The 24,293-nt window shown below is 39.8% G+C and overlaps 1 protein-coding gene across 8 annotated transcripts in view; it reads right to left on the bottom strand.

The window, feature by feature from the left end:
• The window catches only part of PIKFYVE (phosphoinositide kinase, FYVE-type zinc finger containing), a 301,144-nt gene that overhangs the window by 105,368 nt on the left and 171,483 nt on the right, over positions 1-24,293 (bottom strand). For all 8 annotated transcript variants that reach the window (XR_008847336.1, XM_056536875.1, XM_056536878.1 and 5 more), the window contains 6 exons: positions 16,761-16,851; positions 14,595-14,652; positions 12,417-12,560; positions 9,312-9,432; positions 3,896-3,991; positions 2,426-2,509 (listed from right to left, as the gene is read on the bottom strand). Coding sequence is in view for 7 of the 8 variants with exons in the window: in XM_056536875.1 (XP_056392850.1) it covers positions 2,426-2,509; positions 3,896-3,991; positions 9,312-9,432; positions 12,417-12,560; positions 14,595-14,652; positions 16,761-16,851 (594 nt within the window). In the remaining variant the exon portion in view is untranslated. The remainder of the gene's footprint in view (positions 1-2,425; positions 2,510-3,895; positions 3,992-9,311; positions 9,433-12,416; positions 12,561-14,594; positions 14,653-16,760; positions 16,852-24,293) is intronic.

Below are 24,293 nucleotides of genomic sequence, written 5' to 3'. Positions count from 1 at the left end.
AGTTATTTTTTCCAAAGTGTGTACAACCAAATATTAAGTTATGGGTGCCAATAATTTTGTCCTGCCCATTTTTGGAGTTTGGTGTGACATTATGCCCAATTTGCTTTTTTCCTCCCTTTTTTGGTTTAGTCCAATACACACAAAGGGACTAAACATGAGTATAGCAAAGCATGTGTTACTGCAATCCTTTTCTGTGAGAAATACTTCATTATCTTGAAAAATTTCAGGCGTGCCAACATTTACGGCCATGACTACGATATAAAACTCTATAGTGCGAGTGAGGGGAATAAAGATGAAGATACTCTGCCTCATTCTCTACAAACCCACATGTATCATAGGAAGTGTAGGCAGCAGTAGGAATCCATATCAGTGAGGAAATGGGAATCAAGATGGTAGACACTCCATGTATGCTACATCTGCTAAAACAGGTAAACCACAAGGCATACACAACGTCCTCTACTTTATTATGTAAGAATATATACTGTGTAATAGATATATGAAAGAAAAAAAAAAAACGGCCTGCATTTTAAAATTTTAAAAGTTGAGCCCTTTGGTTTTGAGTATTCATACTGGGGAAGATCTACTAACACATGTGTACCAAAACAAGGTAAATCAGGTGAAAATTCTGGCATTGCTCAATCCACTTTTCTGACAATAACATCTTTAAAATTCTGCTGCACTGTGATGCGACTTGTCTCAAGCAATACCTTATCAGAAAACTATAGGTTATTTACACAAGAGAAAAAACTGAGCGAGATTTATAGCAAAGTGATTGGTTGCTATGGGTAACTCAGCAACTTTTCCTCTGGACAGGTTTTGATAAATACAACAGTTCGAAGACCAGAGAAAACCGGCACTGCAATGCTGCATATACTAATGTATGTCAACGTCACAATGGAAGCAATAAAAAATAAAAAAAACGCTAAAGGAACAATTCAGATGGTGCTCACGTGGAAATCAAGCTCTGTAGAAATATATGCACATAAAGAAAATGAACCGGAGCGCTCACCCGATGTCTTCAAGTGTTGGTAACAATCCAAAGGCCCGTTTGCTACGGTCCGTGGCCAGCGTCTGAATTCCCTATTACCACCTACCGCCTCCCCGTTCCCATCCGAAGAGGGCCTTTGGATTGTTACAGACACTTGAAGACATCGGGTGAGTGCTCCGGTTCATTTTCTTTATGTGCATATAGGTTTTGATAAATCTCCCCCTGAGTTCCAAACCACCTTATTCCTAAAATATGTAATTTTTATTAGTTCAATAAAAAAAGAATATGTTGTTTAAGACCTCTTGAAAAAGATGTATTGAAACATTTGTAGGGGTTGTTGAAACATCGGCAGCTATTCTACTATGGGTAAACGTGTCTAAGTTATTTATATCAGTCTTACCCATATTGCAGCATCTAGTTAGTTCATCATTTGTCCCAATGTGGTCTTATTATAGCCTCATTCTGACAAAGGGACACTGTGAAATTTAATACCTATGCCTATATAGCAAGGGAATGCCAATATGGCAATATGCAACACTCAGACTGATTCTGTTTTTTGCACTGGCACTTTCTTGATAGATCAGTCACCGTGCTTAAACACCATATGTACTTTTTAATTGAACTATTAAACGTTTAATATAAAAAAAAAAAAAAAAGGTGGTCTGGGTTTTTCACTTTTTCAACTTTTGTATTCAATCAACTACAGGTTATTACAGGTTTAAAAGCATTGTTGAGGGGTGTTTTAAATATGGTTTCACAGCACTCTTAATAGGACAGTTTATCACACTGCCAGTATAGTGTTTTTATACCTTCTGCATTTGTCCATCTTTGTAAAGGTGTAACGTCTTGTACAGAACAACGCTGAATCAGTAGCACACAGAGATGTGAAAATACAGGTAACCCTATACATTGACTGGGCTGAAAAGTCTATTGGAGGGTCAGTTTTTTCTTGTTTGTTTTTTTTTGCAATAAACCTGTGGTTGTGACTGGACAGACAAATACATTTTCATTTTCAACCATAATTTCTACTTAGTGCTTTTTGGATCTGTGACTTACACGGTTAAATTATAAGCAGCCTTAGTAGTAAGGAACAGAAACATGCCAGAACTACAATACATATTCTTTAACTGCATTTCAAAAAAATCTATACTATTTCACATTCCCCGTAATAGCAATTCTTAAGAGGATTTCAAATATAAAATGAGCTGCCCAGTTCTATTTCTCTATGACAAGTAATAATTGGCTCCATTGGGAACGAGGAAGTGAATTTGTGCTTGTTCAGCAAGGCTTGCACAGTAGTATGGCTCATCACTTCCCACTTTGATTTCTACTGTTCTAAGGCACAGGAATGGAAAATATATATGTTCACATTAACCTCAGCAGGTCTAAAAAAATAAATAAAAAAATCCACAGAAGAACCACAGATGCTAAACTTACTTGCTTGGCAGAGCCCCTTCTTCTGGGCAGATCTTCAAAGAAGCCGTTGACAAATCATCTAAGGCGTTTCTATATTCCTTGCAGCTTTAAAGTAAGCATAATGGAGAAATAAGTCATAAAGTAATATCCCATTATCTTCACAATGTTCTGTATTGTATTATTAATGCATTTCCTAAAGTGCTTAACTTCACACTTCCGAGTACACATCTTGTTATAGAGATTATCATAATAAACTGAGGATGGCTTCATCTCAGATTACCATGAATAATCACACAGAAAAAAATAGCATAATTAAATATTTTCTGCACATTCTATTGATGAGAAGTAAAAAATGGTCCAACTGCTGATCTAACTTCGGACCAAAATCTTTCCACCAGTTCTCTAGTATCTGCACCCTTATGAAAGAACTGTCCTGCTCTATGGATGGGACTGTATTATGAAGCAGATCTGAATCATCTTTGCTTAATATTATTTATTGTGCTGTTCCTCCTGAAAAATAAGATTAAACTAACTGAAGTTGCCATTTGACTTGTCACACTGTCAGCACTGACTGGGCAATATAAGAATGCATACACAACTATGATACAAGGCTGCTTAGGAAAAAATCCAGCTTCAAGAGAAACTACATTATATTATGTTCATACACCATGTATAACTCAAAAAGCTGATGTGTTTAAAGCATAAATGTTCTTTGTTAAAGCTTTAGGGTCACACTCTGATGACCAATGATGACACGCAGATGTCCAAAAGAATAAAAAAGGAATGGCACAAAGCAAAATGCAAGTTAAAACAAACACGTTTGTGAAAGAACCTTAAAGTGGCTGTGTAAGCTATCCTGTCTGGATGTGTAAAGACAAAGCTATGCCTGACAAAATGAGATCTTGTACAGGATCTGGACAACTTAAAATCCTCTATGTATATCCAAAGAAATAGATAAATGGAGCGACTCACCCATGGACACCAGTGGGATGCAGTTCATCACAACTTTATTCCATAGAAAGACGGGGTGAAGCACACGGGAAGGCTCAGATGTTGATATATAAAGGGCATTTGCTGTCTGTTGCTCCCCCACCTCAACATCTGAGCCTTCCCGTGTGCTTCACCCCGTCTTTTTATGGAATAAAGTTGTGATGAACTGCATCCCACTGGTGTCCTTGGGTGAGTCGCTCCATTTATCTATTTCTTTGGATATACATTGGACTGCATGCTGTTTCACATATGTGAGCACCACCCACCTACAAGTATATACCTCCACCTGACCCTCTCTGAATCAGCCTCAACATTTATCATATCGGGACTCTTTACATATTCCCACTGATAGGATTTCTCACTCTGCCCAGCCAGTGCCAGGTTTGTTCTCTTCTCTCATGATCTATTAAAATCCTCTATGTTGCCTTTTTCTCGCTAACAATAAATGTATTATTTCATGCGAAAAAAAATGAATTTAGCACAGAATAAAGCTTATGATACCTGAGAGCAAATGCAATAATGGAGCTGGGCTCCTTCTCACACACGGCTATAGGCACACGCTCATGCTCGTACATAAGATAGTGCTTATCTGGATCACTGCAGGAAGACAAGAAGCAAAAATAATCATTTTCAACTGAATTTACAAGTATGATCTATATATATATATATATATACATATATACATATACACATATACACATATATATATATATATATATATATATATATATAGAAAAGTAGAAACAGCGGCACTCCAGGTTTGTGAAGAAAATGGTGTCTTTATTCACTCCAAACAAGCAAAGACACCATTTTCTTCACAAACCTGGAGTGCCGCTGTTTCTAATTTTCTATATCAAGTTTGGATCTCTGACCCAGATCAACAACGGGAGGCACCCATGCATACCAACACCAGGAGTGCTGCTTTCCTCTTTACATATTATATAACACCTTAATGGTCTATTCACATGTACAGTATTCTACGCAGATTTGATGCACAGGATTTTTTTCGCTGCAGATTTCAATGTAAACTAAATGACTGAATACAGCTTCAAATCCTGCGGAACAAATCTGCACAGAATATTATACGTTATACATATTTAAAAAAAAAAAACAGCATCAAACCTTGTCCTCAGGTTGTGTGTGGTATTTTAGCTCAGTTCCACTGAAGTGAATGGAGACAATTTGTAATACCACACACAGGGGCCCTCATTTACTATTGGAAACCCAACATGTTCTGTCGGGTTGGGCACCAGATTTTGTCACATTGCACCAGAAATTCTGTCTGCGCCATATTTTGCGCCAGTATTTGCGCCAGATCTGAAAAAACCCAGACTAACTCTCCATTTTACTAAGAAAATCCAAAAAGGGGCGTGACCCCAAAAAGGGGTGTGTTCCCGACATTTTCACAAAAACACAACATATTTACTAAGATTTCCTCAGAAAATGTGGTGGATTTGAGCTGACGAAAACCAGACAGATCAGAGCATGTGTTGTTAAAAAAAAAAAATAAAAAAAATAAAAAAATTTAAAAAAAGCAAAGTGTAGGGAAACCTTAGTAAATACCTTAGGAAAATAAAAAGTAGGGAATTAAAACCCACAAAGAAATCTACATTCCACTCTTAGTAAATAAGAGCCAAGATGTGCTGCAATTTTTGGAAAAAGCCCTTTTAGAGGACAACTGCAGCCATAACAACTTATCCCCTATCCACAGGATAGGGGATAAGTGTTTGATCGTGGGTGGGAGGTCCGACCGCTGGGACTCCCCGCAATCTCCTAAATGGGCCCCAGCATTGCATGTAGCGTCGACCTCAGCTGCCTCCTCGCCTCTCCCATAGAACTACATGGAGGAGGCATGTCGGTCGCGGTATCATGCTATGGCCGGCACGCCTCCGGCATAGGAGAGCCGGGGCCCCATGCAGGAGAGGGTTTGGACCCCCCTGCGATCAGACACTTATCCCTTATTCTGAGGATAGGGGATAAGTTGTTATGGCTGCATATTTCCTTTAACTAAAAGGTGGATTTTGTCCTGGTCTGTCCTACAGTAACACCAAACATGTGGTGTTAGTTCTTTATTTTTCTACACATGGAAACAGTATTTTTTTGAATTGTTATTATATATTTTTCTCTTTTTGATCGTGGCAGCCTGAGCTGCAAAGAGAAGATGTTAGTGTTCTAGACATGTTCTTGGATATGTACAGAGGTCAGGGAAGGTATATGGATTTTCTACATACACTACTATGACGTTCACGGTGATAGGGTACGTTCACACATTCAGGATCCTGCACAGATTTGATGCGCAGGATTTGTAACTGACGATTAGAAACTGTGCTCATTTGGTTTACATTGAAATCTGCAGCAGAAAATCCTGGGCATCAAATCCTGCGCATCATATCTGCAAAGGCTTAAGGCTTTACAGTGTCTATTTGGTGTGTGCATCACATAATCCTCCAAAGTACTAATAGGCCCCTACAAAGGCCTCTGACAGGCAGTTATACAGTGGGGCAAAAAAATTATTTAGTCAGCCACCAATTGTGCAAGTTCTACCACTTAAAAAGATGAGAGGGGCCTGTTATTTTCATCATAGGTAAACCTCAACTATGAGAGACATAAGGAGAAAAAATGGAGCAGAAAATAACCCTGAGTGAATGGCGCTACAGACTCACTAGTAGAAAATGCACATAGTCCAGATAGGTGCAAAATGTCCTCAGTAGGACCATTTATTAAAACGCATAACAAGTAAAAACAAAAAAGGTTGCGATGACACATTTCGGGAGGAACCCTCCTTTCCTCAGATCAGATAATGAGAAAAAAAAATCCATAAAATCACTGTCTGATTTTTAAAGAATTTATTTGCAAATTATGGTGGAAAATAATTATTTGGTCAATAACAAAAGTTCATCTCAATACTTTGTTATATACCCTTTGTCGGCAATTACAGAGGTCAAACGTTTTCTGTAAGTTTTCACAAGGTTTTCACACACTGTTGCTGGTATTTTGGCCCATTCCCCTATGCAGATCTCCTCTACAGCAATAATATTTTGGGACTGTCGCTAGGCAACACGGACTTTCAACTCCCTCAAAAGGTTTTCTATGGGGTTGAGATCTGGAGACTGGCTAGGCCACTCCAGGACATTGAAATGCTTCTTACAAAGACACTCCTTTGTTGCTTGGGCGGTGTGTTTGGGATCATGGTCATGCTGAAAGACCCAGCCACTTTTCATCTTCAATGCCCTTGCTGATGGGAGGAGGTTTTCACTCAAAATCTCACGATATATGGCCCCATTCATTCTTTCCTTTACACGGACCTGTCGTTATGGCCCCTTAGCAGAAAAACAGCCCCAAAGGATGATGTTTCCACCACCATGCTTCACAGTAGGTATGTTGTTCTTTAGATGCAACTCAGCATTCTGTCTCCTCTAGTTGAGTTTTTACCAAAAAGTTCTTCTTTGGTTTATCTGACCATATGAAATTCTCCCAACCCTCTTTTGGATCATCCAAATGCTCTCAAGCAAACTTCAGATGGGCCCAGACATGTACTGTCTTAAGCAGGGGGACAGGTCTTGCACTGCATGACTTGAGTCCCTGACGGCGTAGTGTGTTACTGATGGTAGCCTTTGCTACTTTGGTTCCAGCTCTCTGGAGGTCATTCACTAGCCCCCCCCCCCGCCCCCCCCCCCCCCCCCCCCCCGTGTGGTTCTGTGATTTTTGCTCACTGTTCTTGTGATCATTTTGACACCACAGGGTGAGATCCTGCAGATTGAGGGAGATTATCAGTGGTCTTGTATGTCTTCCATTTTCCTAATAATTGCTCCCACAGTTTATTTCTTCACACCAAGCGGCTTGCCTATTGCAAATTCAGTCTTCCCAGCCTGGTGCAGGTCTACAATTTTGTTTCTGGTGTCCTTCGACAGCTCTTTGGTCTTGGCCATAGTGGAGTTTGGAGTGTGAGTGTGAGTGTTTGAGGTTGTGGACAGGTGTTTTTATACTGATAATAAGTTCAAACAGGTGCCATTAGTACCGGTAACGAGTGGAGGAGAGAGGAGACTCTTAAAGAAGAAGTTACAGGTCTGTGAGCCAGTATTCTTGCCTGTATGTAGGTGACCAAATACTTAATTTCCACCATAATTTGCAAATAAACCCAGTACCTCACCCTGATCATGTACATCTAAGTGTTATGTGTTTAGCCCCTATTTTTCTAATAAAAACAGCTTACATCAGTTGCAGTCTGGATTAGGGCTGTGCGGTATACCGGTTCATACCGACATTATTTTCCTGCACAATATGAATTTTCCCCATACCGCGATACTGGTTTGGCCCCTCTCCCGCGGGATTGAATGAATTAGCCCAGCGCTGCACTGTCCTCATCGGGAAACTAATCATATGTTGCCCGTGAGCACTGTTCTGCCCCCCAAATAATTATCAGCGCAGTCCCCATCGGGGTAAATCCTCATATGTCATCTGCAAGCGCTGCCCTCCTCGTCCTCCTGTTTGTTGCAGCCGCCGGCGCTGACACTCTATACCAGTGGTCTTCAACCTGCGGACCTCCAAATGTTGCAAAAGTACAACTCTAAGCATGCATGCTGGGAGTTGTAGTTTTGCAACATCTGGTGGTCCGCAGGTTGAAGACCACTGCTCTATACTGTGCGGTATATAATCCTCTGCTCCCCTTTCATTTTGCATAAGATATTGTGTGTAGGAGACTGTGAATCCCAGCCAGTCGTGCATTATGTAAGAGGAGCAGAGGATAATTTATATAATGCAATGTACGAATGGCTGGGATTTGTAGTCCCCTACACACAATATCTTATGCAATATGAAAGAGCAGCATAGGATAATATATATCATCCTCTACTCTTCTTACTGCATAATGGAACTACAAATCCCAGCCAGTCGTGTACTCTGACTGGGATAGAGCTATAGACCCAGGCAGTACCTGTGATGGATGAGTGACAGGCCGGGAGCAGAGACTTCTAAAGCCCGCCCTCACTTCCTGTATTCCGACGGCCAGAACTGTTGCCACAGTGGGTTTTTATATAGTAGATAAGCGTGGGCCTCTTTTGTGAGGACCCCTAGTGGCCACTTTTACATGCGATTGTTAAGTTAAATCAATGAAAAAAATAATTTAATGTATCTACAAATAATCATATCTTTTATAGTGCTCTATTGTATTTAAGCAAAAATATTTTTTGTGATAGTGGCCATTGAAAGAAGTTACAGGTCTGTGAGAGCCAGAAATCTTGCTTGTTTGTAGCTGACCAAATACTTATTTTCCACCATAATTTGCTAATAAAGTCATTAAAAATAAGACAATGTGATTTTATGGATATTTTTTTCTCATTCTGTCTCTCATAGTTGAGGTATACCTATGATGAAAATGACAGGACTCTCATCTTTTTAAGTGGGAGAACTTGCATAATTGGTGGCTGACTAAATACTTTTTAGCCCCACTGTACATTAGTAAACCCTTTCTAAGATATATGAAAAATCACAGCACACTGTAAAAACTGGATATTGCATGTTATAAATGATTTTGGTTTTTAAGCATAGAAGTCTATGGATGACAGTGTCAATGTATTGGGGAATGCTTCTGACAAATACTTCTGAGGGTATGTTCACACTAGAATTCAGCGAGATTCAGCTTGGCAGCCGACGGTGGCGGCACTGTGCCGTCACCATTGACGGCTATGCAGTACTTGCGGACTTCCGCGCAAAGAACGAACATGTTCTTTCTTTGCGTGGAACAATTTCAGCGGCGGAATTGTCCACCGCTGAAATTCCACAGTGTGAACGGGTCTCTAATGTTAAATTGACACTGCGGAATTCCGTAGTGTGAACATACCCTGATACTGTAAAAAAAAAGAATGAAGAGACTGTGTAACCCCTCTTCAAACTGTAGAAATCATACATGGATACTTACAAAGGAAGTGGAATAGGGTTATAATTGTTTCCAGGAAGCAGGTTTGCAAATATTGCTTTCATAGTGGATTTCTCCTTCACTTGACTGTCTGTGGACCCCAACAAATGACCATCAAAAACATCTAAAACAGGAACAGATGTTACAAATAAGGTGCCAAATATAAATAACTGCCCTACATGTATCCTACATATGCAAAGCACCAGTCATCAAAAGTGATGACAGAATGTGCAAGTAAAACTGCAGCAAATGGGCAGCATGTGTGTACATAAATCAAGCTTTTTATTTATTTTCTTTCAATTACAAAGCCCCCCAAAACTCTGATCCTGAGCCATATGAACACTGGAGCTTAAAGGGGTTATCCAGGAAAAAAAACGTTTTTTTATATATCAACTGGCTCCAGAAAGTTAAGCAGATTTGTAAATTACTTCTATTAAAAAATCTTAATCCTTTCAGTACTTATGAGCTGCTGAAGTTGTTCTTTTCTGTCTAAGTGCTCTCTGATGACATGTGTCTCGGGAACCGCCCAGTTTAGAAGAAAATCCCCATTGCAAACCTCTTCTACTCTGTGCAGTTCCTGAGACAAGCAGAGATGTCAGCAGAGAGCACGGTTGCCAGACAGAAAACAACAACTCAACTTCAGCAGCTGATAATTATTGAAAGGATTAAGATTTTTTAATAGAAGTAATTTACAAATCTGTTTAACTTTCTGGAGCCAGTTGATATAAAAAAAAAAGTTTTTCCCTGGAATACCCCTTTAAAGGAATAATGGCCCAGATTTATCATCTGTGTGAGAAAAAGTGGAGTGATTTTCCCACAGCAACCAATCACAGCTCAGCTAACGAGCTCTGGTAAAGTGAAAGCTGAGCTGTGATTGGTTGCTGTGGGAAAATCTCTCCACTTTTTCTCTCACACAGTTTGATAAATTTGGGCCAATGTCTCTGTTAGGCAAAACTATTAAAGGAATGTGTTTGTTAGACAAATCAGAGTAAAGCTCTTGTCTGCATGGATAGGTCATGACAGGAGATATAGGTTCATCCATTATTTATGAGCCAAGTTACCCCACAGCACAAGTTCTTTCAATAGATGGCAAATCAGCACTGCAAAGAGTCTTGAGGCACAGTGCACCCTATTAGGACTGTTCTCATCCATTCCTCTAGCACAAGAAGCAAGCAGAGACAACAAACCAATAAGTTTTTTTGTATTTATTTAGTATTCTGGGCTTAGAGTCTGCTGCATAAAGCAAGACAATGAAAAGAACTAGATACCAAACAATATATACTGTTATATTGTTACTGCAGTCATTAATAATGTTGTATGTATTGTAATGTATTAAGGAAAACTATTTATGGAGCCAATACTGGTTCAAATGCATATCAGGAAAATCACTATGTTACATTCAAACATGTTTTGCTATACTTAAAGAGGACCCCTGGCCAACAGCATGATGATTCCCACCCGGGAATGGATGGGGGCAAGCATCATGCACTGAATCAGTCAGAGGGGACTACAAAGCCCTCTAACTCAGAAACAGAGTGGCCGATCATCATGCTGTAAACAGGTATGTGATCAGCCCTGTATTGGGTCATGTTCTTTTCAATATGTTTATTAATAATCTTATATAAGGATTACAGAGTAGAATTTTCATATATGCAGATGACACTAGATTGGGTAAGGTAATTTCCAAAAAAGGAGGATAACATAATATTACAGAGGGATATGGGAAAGCTGGAGGCTTGGGCAGAGAAGTGGCAAATTACGGTAAGTTTAATGTGGATAAATGTAAGGTTATCCACTTGGGCTGAGGCAACAAGAAAAACTACCATTGAAAAGTCATAGAATACTTGAAAAAAAGGCAAAGACACATGATAAGAACATCGTTATGCCTCTATAGAAATTACTAATACATTTATTATATTATAATATTTTGGGCACCTGTATATATGAAGGACATTGCTGAACTGGAGCAGTTGCAGAAGAAGGCAACAAAAGGTAATTAAAGGGAAACGGACTAAACCTATTAAACGGTTATAGTGCGGATAAACCGTATAAAAAAAAAAAAAAATCCACAACAATAAAATTAGAAGTCCAGCGCAGGCTTGATGCAATTTTCTTTATTTATGAAACAACTGACATGGAAAATGTACAAGGTGATGCGTTTTGGCAGCAGTACGTACGCAGCCTTAGTTATACGACCACGGCCGAAACGCGTCACTTTGTACATTTGTACAGCTTTTTTATTTGAAAACTGTATATAACTGTATAGCAAACTGTATTCATTGAACTCCCATACAAACTAGATGTATCCGGTTGTGTAAATTTTTGTACAGGTCCGTCATTTTGCATTTTTTTTCCCGTGCACAAAACCATGGTCAAACATGGTTTTGTGCATGGTTCTTTCCTGTTTTTCAAACTTCACTCCACAGCCACCTGGGACTCTTGCAGCCAGGGGATATGCCGTTCCATGATGGGAGTAGTACCACCACAACACTGAGGGACGGCTTCTGCAGTTCCCCCGGCTGCGGGCGGCTGTGGTGACTCTGCAGAAGCGCTTGTACTACTACTCCCTTCATGAAACAGAGTCTGTTCCATGCTGGGCGTAGTAGTACAGGGGCTGAGGGACAGATCGCACCAGGTATCACTCCTGAGACCCGCTGCAATCCTAACTTATAAATCAGGGAAGTGGGCCGCATCCTGCTCTGCCCCAAGTCGGCCAGCGGCATGCTGGGGATTATATAATCTCTACACTGTAACTTCATATTCCCAAGAACTCTGATTGGTCAGCGCTGACTGATTGAAAAAGATTAATTGAACAAGGTTATGAGGGCCCTGTATGACTTCCTTGAAATTTATTACAGGCTATGGTTATTAGATTTCTGGAGGAGAGACAGTGATCCAGGGATTTATTCAGATTGCCAGATTGGAATTGGAAAGGAATTTTTCCACAATGCGATTGGCATCTGACTCCAAAAAGTAACAATGACTTGGTTAATAAATAAATTCCAGGGACACTTACTAGCCCACACCCTGTGATGCCATTTGCCATCTTACTCCAGTCCTGTAAAGCCATTGTGAGCAGTAAAGGAAGACAAATGACAAGAGGTATACCTTCACAACTGCTGGCAGTGTCCATTTCCGTGGTATTGGGAAGAGTGGTAAAAACCTGATCAGCAGCAAGCTCTGGGGGACTAGGTATCTGCAGATGTGTAGAACCTGTGGAGCTCTGAGACAATGTGGTCATGAATCGATCCTCTAGAAAAAGATAAAAAAAAGAAATGATCAAAAGATGAACTATGATATCACATTACTACACAAAGAATCATTTTCTTTGTATTGGTTGACCTAAAACTATAAATATAGTTCCCAATTACCTATATACACACTCACTTTTGCTTCAAGGGAACACTAAACCAAAATCGTTTTTTAATGTGGTTCTTTCATTGTTTTTCACAATACTGAATAGTTTAAAGAAAGAGACGGATAGATACATTTTACAAGGGTAAAGAAAGACTACTAACTAAGAAAATGTCAAGCGAGTGTACAGCCCAAAATTCACAGAACATATCACAGACTCTCTCAAAGAATAAGAGCAGACAATGGACTTCAAAAAACCGATTCTGTGAGAACAAATCGTGCTGAGTCAGACACTTATTCTTGACAAGTTAAGCATCATTACAATCCTCTTACTTTAGCTATATCTGTACACCCACAGATATTGACTTGATTTTATTCTACTACCTAGCAATGTCAGGATTATACTGCCACAGAGATCAAGGATCGTGCTCACAGCACTAAATAAATGACATGTGTGGACATTAGTTCATTTTCCGCCATGGGCAAGTGACATGGAGTATTAAATATACGCTATATATAAGCTAAGTGCTGGCTCTTCAATAAAAGACAGTATAACAAAGTCCTTCTGTGCCTTCTATTTAGCAGATGCTTCATTTAAGTTTTTAATTGACAAAAATGATTGACAGGAATATTTTCACAGGGGTTGTCTGTGAACCTTCTTTTGTTCCTCCATATACTGGAGAGATGGCTACATCACAGGGTAACTTGGCAGTTGGCGGTTCAGTAATAGCTATCACACTTTATCAAGAAGGATCTCTCGACATCCTATTGTTACAGGTTTTTATTCTCTTTATTTACAAGTGGTTTATTTTGTAGGAAAAAGGGAAAAAGACCACTGCGAAGACACACAGACCTGGCACACAGAAGCAGATGAATGAATAGCTCATATACTGCCATGTCTGCCCTAGTGCTAAATAAGTTGTTGAAGGCTGGTTAAATGACCTATAATGTACACTTCTCAATATTAAAACTACAACACCAAGAAGGAAAAGCCATAAGGTTATGCAAATTGAGGAGAAAGCAGGTGTCACTATGATTATCAAATTTTCAGGCATTGGATTAAGTTAGTACAGTATAATTGTCCATCAGAAGGTGCTTGCACACCATTTGGCTACAATGTAGATATCCTGTTACAGTTGTCCCACTGACCTCACCTTACCATGTTAAAGACTATTATGGTGCAGAGAAAGACCGCAATTGAGGCATTGCCTTGGATGCAATGATAGTGGAGATTAGTGTAGAGACCAAGTGGGCGACGCCATAAGGGAATATCACACTGTTCCTACACATGGGCTTATCGTGTAGGGTGGCAAAATATATGGTAGCCAGACCCCTCTAGTCTTCATTCAAGGTACACATACAGTCCTGTGTGACATTGATTTGGTTGTGGAATAAGTAGTACGGCCATATCTTTGTAGTGTCCCAGGTGTTTTTGTTAACACAATGACCACATGTTGTTAGCAGTCTGCATTGCGTAAATATGCCACCTCCGCGTGCGGAGTCTCCTGACTGGTCACCCATTATGCATATCCGAGACGTGATTGGGTGGCAAATCCAAAGGGGGCTGCCAGCAGCAGATGTTGATGATTTGTGTGCCCAAGTGCATTCAGTGTAGGAGAACAGTACTCAGACAGCCACTTAAAATCTCATTGCTAGCATGCCAAAAATGTGTAAGTTTTCCTGCTCGGGGCACTTATAATTTGCATATTGTTAACACATCTATCGAACCTGTGATTTCCATACTTCCACAACTAAACTTTTCTTGGTGTTGCAATTTGAGCAATGAGGAGTGTATAAATGGTCTTCCTGGTTTTTGCTTTTTGCTGGGGAATTGGTGTAGATGAGAGGACATCCTCCAACAACCAAGCAGTAAGAGACATCTCTATTTGTCATAGCAAATATTATACAAAAGAAAAAACACAAATGACAAACCTTTGTCCCCATTCTGTGCAGGAGAGGAGTTACGTGGAGAGGCATCCATGCCGCTTCCCTGGATATCAAACAGAAAGATAAGCGTGACTAATGGAAGGTAGATCATTGAGAAATTTTCAAATCTTTAAACGGATTTCAGTTTTAAGAAAAAGAATAAATGGATTCCCTACATCAATGCTCCTTATTTTGAGGCACAAAAGTGACTATAAAACATAGAAGCATTAAAGGCTAATAGCAGAAAAAGACCCCATGGCCATTTAGTCTGCCCTCACAGCACAATGACACAATCTTTCTGTTGGCAGGGCCGGACAGGACAGTATCAGCTCTAACTCCTGCCATTTTACTACTCTAGATTATATAACACGTCATCTACGTAAATATCTTTCTGCAAAAGTAAGATCATCATTTTATTAGTATAATTTTCGTTAAAAAAAAATTGTAATTATGTGTTTAAGCTAGGGAGTGCATTATTACTAAGACTAAGCAGTTTGTTTTTTTATTATCTCATGCCAGCCAGATGCCTCCAGTGCCAGGGTGCTGCAGCTTCAAACTATCTTTCAGTTTTAGACTATGCAGCATATGTTCATGGGTAATGTTTTTTTAAGGTCTAGTTTATATAATGATGCACAGAGGTAGTAATTCAACACTGTGCATGGTTTTTACTAAAGCCTTCATTGCCTATATAGTGGATAGCTAAACATACAAATAAAAAAATTCATTAAAAAAGATTATTAACAATTATTAAGCTACAAACATTATGGGTAATATAATTACAGAGCATGGGAAGCTTCAATAACATTTATGAAAGATACAGGATTCGCTTAGCTAACAATATAGGAATGAATATGAATATTGGTAATTATGTTGGGCCAAAATGTAATCGTTCCCATTATCTTACTTTACTGCACCACTGGCTTGGTGACACTGAATATTTCCTCAGGATAATGTGTTCTTTTTGTTTGTAACTGGAAGTCAGTAAAGAAACATGACAGATTTCGCACTGTCAAAAAGCATCAGCACAATATAATGGAAAGGAAAAGCGCTATACAGGTTTTAATGGTTGAAGATTGAATTCATAAAAAGCCCCCACCAATGCATAATACATCAAGTAAAGTATCATTATTACATGGAAGAAAACATTTCTGCTGCCATGTGTATAAGATATAGGAGTTTGGGTTATGCAATGCCTACATGGTACAGCAGCCTGGCAGTTTCAACTTCCTATCTGTCAATCAAGCAGAAAATACAGCTGTCAAAAGGATTCCGCAAAGCCAGACTGATGAGAAACAATGAAGAGGGTAGCAATAGCTGTATTTTTTTTTGTTTATTCTTTTTAATAAAAAAAATTAATAAATACATTTTTTATATAATAAAAAAAATGCACAACTGTATTTTGACACAATTGCAGCACTGTATTTGTGGGATGAGGTTGTTTTTACTACTACCATTTTGGGGTAGATGTGATTTTCTGATAACTTTTTAATCATGGGACACCACTCCTGATCCAATCTATCATCTCGGGAGCAGAAGAGAACCAAATCAGAGGAAACAGGAGCTGCAGCAGGGCCTGTGGGGGATTAGGGGGTAGGCAAGTATAGCTTTTCTTTGTTTCTATATGATCAGTATTCTAATAATCTTTTAGCTAGAATACCCCTGTAATGTACTTTTACAGATGTGATGATACAAAATTTAGGTTCTAAAGATATTAAAGTTTTTATTTTAACATTTCCGTTTTAACTTTACTAAGGAATAAAAAATAAAAAATTTAAATAAAAAATAAAATGAAGGAATGAAAAGGCAGTCAACAGCAATCTCATAGACAAACTGACACACTGCTCCAGGGGGTTATCAAAGCTTTTAACACTTTTCCTCTATACACAGGAAAGGGGATAGTAGGGGATCCAATCGCTGTGCACACCCTGCAATCTCCTGAACTGTGTCCCCGGCTCTTGCATTCATCGGGGCAGACACATCACCCTCCATGCATTTCTATGGCAGAGCCAGAGATATGCAAGCGCCAGAGAATGCATGGATGGGGTGTATAAACGCCAATACATGCAAAAGGAGAGCTAGGGGAGCTATTCAAGAGATCGCACAGAGACAAGAGGGGGGCACTGATCAGGAGATTGCTGGGCATCCCAGCGGATTAGTATAGAAAGACATTACCTTAGGTTCTTCACCTTGTCTCATTCTCCCTGGACTTGCAGGCACAGAAGGCCGTTTACGACCCTTTTCTTGTTGGAAAAGATCTTGCAACCTTTCAATAAAGAACAAGGCATGCATTAAAATAGTGACTGTATCTGTCTGATACACAAAAGCATGGGCATTGTAAAATAATAGATATAAATACATTCTTCACAGATATTATATATAGATGGATAGATAGACAGACACATGTACATCTCAAAAGTATTCTGCCCATTTACATCCTACTAGTATTAAAGAGATCACCACCTTATAGAGGTAAATCAACCAATAGGGATCAAGTGTCTGATGTTAAAGTTAAATAAAATTTAGATTCATGGAATTTCAAGGAAATTTCGGGAGTATTTTAAAATAAAAGAAAGCAGCACAAGTTAGCAACCATTGGACAACTAGACTATGTAAAAGAAATTAGCAAATGTAAATGGAAGAAACCAGACCGCTAGACCTCTGCTGTAGTAGGAAAAATTATGGAATATTTGGAATTTTAATTTTTTTTATAATTAACCACATACAAACTAACTTGCTGGACCAAAACAAGCATGGCAAGTTGATAGATAACGGTGATGCTGTAGATATCACCTGTCTGGCTTTAGCAAAGCTTTTGAAGCAGTTCAAGTCCAATTTTATCAGTTGTCCATTTAGAAGGGGTATTCCCATCTCAACTAACATAGTTAAACTCGTAGGGCACATCAAGTTAAATATTTTTGCACATACATTCATTTTGCAAATTTGTTTTCTTTTCCTGATATTCCGGCTCATTCCCTCCCCTTGTTACCAGCTTGTTGTCTAGGTTACAGACCCACTTTACTTCTTGAGCAGAGTGGTGGTCGGTAATGTAGGTAACAAGCTAACATCATATTGGCAGTTCTGTGTTAGTAAAGATTTCAGAAGAAAAGCATTTAGGGGTAGTGTTTTCTGACCGCTTTAGAATAAACTAACACTGCAGCTAGACAGTAGATCTCACATTTAGGGGTAGTGTTTTCTGACAGCTATAGAATAAACTAACACTGCAGCTAGACAGTAGATCTCACATTTAGGGGTAGTGTTTTCTGACAGCTATAGAATAAACTAACACTGCAGAGAGACAGTAGATCTCACATTTAGGGGTAGTGTTTTCTGATCGCTTTAGAATAAACTAACACTGCAGCTAGACAGTAGATGTAGCATTTAGGGGTAGTGTTTTCTGACAGCTATAGAATAAACTAACACTGCAGCTAGACAGTAGATCTCGCATTTAGGGGTAGTGTTTTCTGACAGTAATAGAATAAAATAACACTGCAGCTAGACAGTAGATGTAGCATTTTGGGGTAGTGTTTTCTGACAGCTTTAGAATAAACTAACACTGCAGCTGTGCTCTGCATATACTTTACCTATAGGGAGGGGGAGGAGAGGGGGGTGCTCTACATATACTGTACATATAGGGAGGGGGAGGAGAGGGGGGTGCTCTGCATATACTGTACCTATAGGGAAGGGGGGAGGAGAGGGGGGTGCTCTGCATATACTGTACCTATAGGGAAGGGGGGAGGAGAGGGGGGTGCTCTGCATATACTGTACCTATAGGGAAGGGGTGAGGGGGGGTGCTCTGCATATACTGTACCTATAGGGAAGGGGGGGAGGAGAGGGGGGGTGAACTGCATATACCTATGGGAAAGGGAGGGAAAGGGGGGTGTAGCTCTGCATATATCTATGGGGAAGGGGGGTGTAGCTCTGCATATACCTATGTGGAAGAGGGGGGGTGTAGCTCTGCACATACCTACGGGGAAGGGGGGAGGTGTAGCTCTGCATATACCTATGGGGAAGAGGGGGGGTGTAGCTCTGCACATACCTATTAGAAAGAGGGGGGGGGTTGTAACTCTGCATATACCTATTGGAAAGAGGGGGGGGAGTGTAACTCTGCATATACCTATGGGAAAGAGGGGGTGTAACTCTGCACATACCTATGGGAAAGAGGGGGGTGTAACTCTGCATATACCTATGGGAAAGAGGGGGGGGGTGTAGCGTAGTTCTGCATATACCTATGGGAAAGAGGGGGTTACCTGGCTAACTACCTACCTGCCTACCTACCTGCCCTTTTACTGTCCAGGACACAAAGGAGGGCATTATTACAGTTTGTGGGCCTATAGATGGGAAGATTGTGTAGAGGACGGGAGGGCACTGAAAAAATGAGTCTGACATGTTTTTCCTGCAGATGTTAAGAGATCCACATGGCGGTCTTATCCGGACGGAGAAGAAAAGGAAAGAGGACGCCGCTGATCAGAAAAGACGTAATTGTAAGTCCCAAAATGTAACTGTAATCACTTATTATGGTATACACATCCTGTGTACAGCTGATATCTACCGCCATATGTTCCTGTATATAATCACTTATATTGTATACGGATCCTGTATAGTATACTGGTCTGTGTATAGTGGTTTTATTCAGTACAGTATGGCGGAATTATCCAATTACTGTGTGGTGGTATATATTTACTCCTTGTATACCAGTATTATTGGTCATGGAAATTTACCTACGTTAAAGTGTTTCTTCCATATATACATTTTTATTTATTGTGTGTGGGATTTGGGTGGAATAGGAGCGTGGCAGAAGATTGACGAGCTGCAGAGCCTAGCAGGGGCCCTTGCCTTTTTTTTTTTTGGTCCGAGGGGCCCCGAGTGTTGTCAGTCCACCCCTGGGGGGGAGGGAGGGGGTGTAATTAAGGGGTGTGTGTGTGGGGGGGGGGGAAATCATTGTTTTTCTTGTGAAATTCCCAATAAGTGATGTGTCACATGACCCTCTTCGTATTGAAAAAACAAAAGTTGGATTCAAAATGGCAGACTTCAAAATGGCCGCCATGGCCACCACCCATCTTGAAAAGTTTCCCCCTCATATATACTAATGTGCCACCAACAGGAAGTTAATATCACCAACCATTCCCATTTTATTAAGGTGTATCCATATAAATGGCCCACCCTGTACTCTGCAGCACTTATTCAATTACATTTATATATCCATATAAATTTTTAACTGCTGAAGAGTATAATGGTGCTATATATCAATACCAGGGTTTCCCAACCAGGGTGCCTCCAGATGTTGCAGAAGTTTTGCAACACCTGAAGGGAACCTGGTTGGGAAACACTGATCTATACACACACAGATTACACATACAAAATTATATATATTTATATTCTTTAAACAACCCTTCACGACCATCTTTTAGCAGTCAATATGCTAAGTAAATGTATGTCATGTCAACTATTTTTATTTCTGTGCAGTAAAATATATCACGATAGCTTATAACAGACACTCACGTCTACTCTATTTCCTTCTATAAAATCAGGCAGAGTCCTTAATGCCATTTCGATTATTTGGAGGCCCACAATTGTTCTGCTCTACCTGGTTATCCTCTACAAACAGAATTTGAAGTAAGTAGCTTAACAACAAATGGTGGGGGATGTTGGGTTGCTAGGTAAGATAAAAGATCAGCTGGTCAGGACATTAAATTTGAGTGAATGACACCCATGCATTACTACTATTAATACCATAGTAAAAGGGCACATGCGAGAACTATAGAAGGTCACTGCTTAGCTCAGCTCATTTATAAATGATGAAATGCAGAGACATGGTCCCAGCTGCACATAACACAATGAACGAAAGGAGAACGACTGAGGAAGTACAAGCACCCCCACTATTATAGCCTGCAGCTTGTAACAACAATGTTACTTATTCAGGGGTAGGTGGCATTGTTATTACTAAATAGAAACAATAAAATCCGGACTCCACAATCTGAACATCCAAACCATAATTCCCATTAATTGTGTCCTCTTCTTTTACACTTGTCCTAGATTAAAAAAGGTATTATCATCATTGGTCATCTGATCTGTATGTCCATAAACAACTGAAACAAATATTGTGTCAAATCATTCTTCAACATTAATGCTAATAAATAACTGGCAAAAAACCAAAACCAAAGTAATGGTAAATATTCGAATAAATTTACAGTATGTTCACACAGCATATTTAACACAATCTGACTGATATTCTGCAACAAAATAGACTAACAAACTCCTACAAAAAGGGGCTTTGGTTGGCAAGTGCTTAGGTGCCAAACAAGATCAGCAACTCCAACAGGTGGCCCACCACAAACAATGTTTGCCAAATAATGTTGTTATCTCTTTATTTTACCACACCAGTGTAAAACATGAACAAATAACATATTAAAATAGGAAAAACTACATCCAAGGACATCCCTTTTGGGGTGTCAGGGACTACTGTTTGTAAGTACAGTGATCCCTAGACTTACAATGGCCTCAACATACAATAGTTTCAACATACAATGGTCTTTTCTGGACCATTGTAACTTGAAACCAGACTCAACATACAAAGCTATGGACAGTCCAGATCTGTGAAACATGTCAATGGCTGGAAGAACAGACCAATCAGAATGGGCATTCACTGGTAAAACATCTGTATTCCTGAAGCGTATGCACTGAATTCCTGTCTGGTAGCGCCCTCTGCAGTACAGGGAGGTATTACATGTTCTGTACTATGCTTTACCTATGCCACGGTTAGCTGAACATAAAGTAGAGTGGCTCCATTTAACTTTTATAAGGACATTGGTGGAGACTTCTCAAAACCTTCCAGAGGAAAATTTGCCCAGTTGCCCATAGCAACCAATCAGCTCATTTCTTTCATTTCTAACTAGGCCTCTGCAAAATGAAAGAAGTAATCTCATTGGTTGCTCTGGGCAACTGGGCAACTTTTCCTTAGCACAGGTTTTGATAAATCCCCCCCCCCCCCCTTGCGTGTCCTGTACAGGACCATATTGAAGCTCCTGTCCTCCACATAGACAGTGATTTACAGCTCTCAGCAGATCTTTCTTACTTTTATATGTAAGGACTTTTTTTTTTTTTTTTTTGGATGACATTTTGGGGCTTCATAACCAATCACCAGGTTTCCATAGAGTTATGGTGTCAACATACATAGGTCGTCCTGGAACCAATTAATATTGTAACTTGAGGGACTGTTTAGGCATGGTGTAATCTGTTTTGACTTTACCATTATCTCAATGGGTTTTGTACCTACATGTATGTACGCATATGAACTTATATGCATGTAGCACTACCATTACGAGTGGTAACTAGGATTTTAGTCCAAAATGTGCTGTCATTTCTGTACTTGCTCCCAGTGATTTGCACATTTTTATGGAATTTGCCCTTTTTTACACTGATGTGAGGAAATAAAATGATTTATATAGATTCCAAGTAAAATAATCACTTCTGCACTCACCTGTAAAAATAATTCCTTTATTGCATCATCACAAGTAGATAGGAGCCAGTCTTGGTGAGGTTGGGAATGGAGCGCAAAAGCCGGGGCCACCCGCACGGCCCTGGCTGTTGCGCTCCATTCCCAACCTCACCAAGGCCGGCTCCTATCTACTTGTGATGATGCAATAAAGGAATTATTTTTACAGGTGAGTGCAGATGTGATTATTTTACTTGGAATCCATACAGATGTCTTCTTCTCTTTAAAACATCTTGCACCCCTGTTCACCGGATTTCACCTCTCCTTTCATGGGATACTCCCGACAAGATTTGCACATTAGAACTTACAGTAGCGCCGTCTTATCCTTTTATCTACTATCCCATTAAAATGATTTATATATTTGTCATACATTGTGGTGAGGTTCCTGTTGGGAGTTGCTGATCGAAATAAAAGTGACAACCATGTATATTCCGCATCTCTTTTCAATAGGAATACAAATCGCTCACACCAAGACTTGCATTCTGTTTATGACAAACATATGGATCTCTTTATATTACTTTGATTAGAAATGGCAATAATTTGCACCAATAGAGACTGAAATATGCAGAAATCTTTGGAGAAATATGCCACAAAATAAGCAATCAATCTTACAGCCTGCGCTACTAAGCATATACCGGAAAAGGCCATCATCACTAAATGAATCACGGAACCCCTCAGTAGAAAGTGCACCATTACCATGAAAACACGCTACCTACCGGTATTTGTTGTAGATTTTTAGATTTCTACCTATAAACAGTAAACAAGACAATATTCTTGTTCTGAGTGGTAGTATTTATGTCAAACAATTTCTCCTCAATACATACCCTTTCACTGGACCAGCTGTACTGCAGTATATGGTGTGCTACTATGCCATCTACAGGACAAAACTAGATTTATAGCTAAATTCAAAATAAATAAAAATAATCTTACCACAAAAGCCTCCCTAAAACACATGCCAACTCTTGGTATTTGTCAGGGATGCAAAAGGATGTAGGTCCGATACACTAATAGGGATTATTCATGTCTCATCACGACAAAGCCTTTCAATATTATTCTTATTAGGAGATATCATGTATATTCGACTGCCAGGGGAAATGACTCACTCTCTACTAAGAATGTATTCATGTCCACCTTTTCTTATTACTTTGTAACCTTTTGCTGCTATCATGGCCCCATAAAGGACATCTCATCAATAAGATCTAATAGGTTGCTTGGAGATCAATACATAACAAATTGGACCTGACGGCAAGTGATTGTTTCCAAAGTCAGTTCCAGATAGAGTTGTTTTCTGTTGCTGGGCGCTGTTGAAATAAATAGCCACTACAGTATTGTGTACCAGAGAGCCTAGATATGGAGAGCCATTAACAGACAGCACTTAAGGTCTGCTGCACTGAGCATTAAATGTTGGCAATTTAAAAGGGTCAACGTTTCCATCCTCCAGTGACTACAGCTGGTTGTAGGGGGTTCTGAAGCTTTCATGGTGATCAGCTGATCTAGATTTCTTTTAAACACTGTATAAAGGGAGGGGGTCCTGGGGCCTTTTTGATTTTATTTCCAGTTTTTTATTAAAGGAGATAGGGGACCCCAAGCAATCTCCTGCAATCCCCCAGCGCTCCGGCTTTCCCATAGGAGGTATATGTAAGGGGTGTGTCAGAGCGTACAGTAGAATGTGGGGGTCTCAGTGGTCGGACCCCCGTGATATAAATATTAGTATGAACTTTTTTCTATATAAAAGCTATTATACATGATTTATCTATATTTATTTCATTATATTTTTTAAAGGGAATCTGTCATCAGTGTCTTCTTTAATCCAGCATTAGGCTTGGTGCACGGCAGGAACACGGTGAAGTCATTGCTGCTTCTCCTCTGAGCCCCGCAGCGAGCAGGCCTGTAGAAGCAGTGGTGACTCCAGCATGCACCAAGCTTGCTGCCAGCTTAAGGCTAGGTTTCCACACAGGTTTTTTTACCAGCTTTTTTCTTTTTCTTTTCTTTTAAACTGCCCCCGCAGTTTTTGAGCCAAAGTCAGGAGTGGATCCAGCAGAAGGGAGAAGTATAAGTCATTTCTTTATATTTCCCATTCCTTTTGATTACACTGCTGGCTTTGGCTCAAAAACTGCAGTGGCAGTTTTTCAAAAAACGCCAGTAAGGCTGCATTCACACCTCATTTTTTACATACGGCTGGGGGAGGGGAAGACCAGGTGCTCCCGTACGCC

This window comes from Hyla sarda, chromosome 8, assembly GCF_029499605.1.
Source record: "Hyla sarda isolate aHylSar1 chromosome 8, aHylSar1.hap1, whole genome shotgun sequence".
Taxonomy (NCBI): domain Eukaryota; kingdom Metazoa; phylum Chordata; class Amphibia; order Anura; family Hylidae; genus Hyla; species Hyla sarda.
Note: the sequence above shows the minus strand (reverse complement) of the source record. Positions and strands in the feature narration are given on the sequence as shown.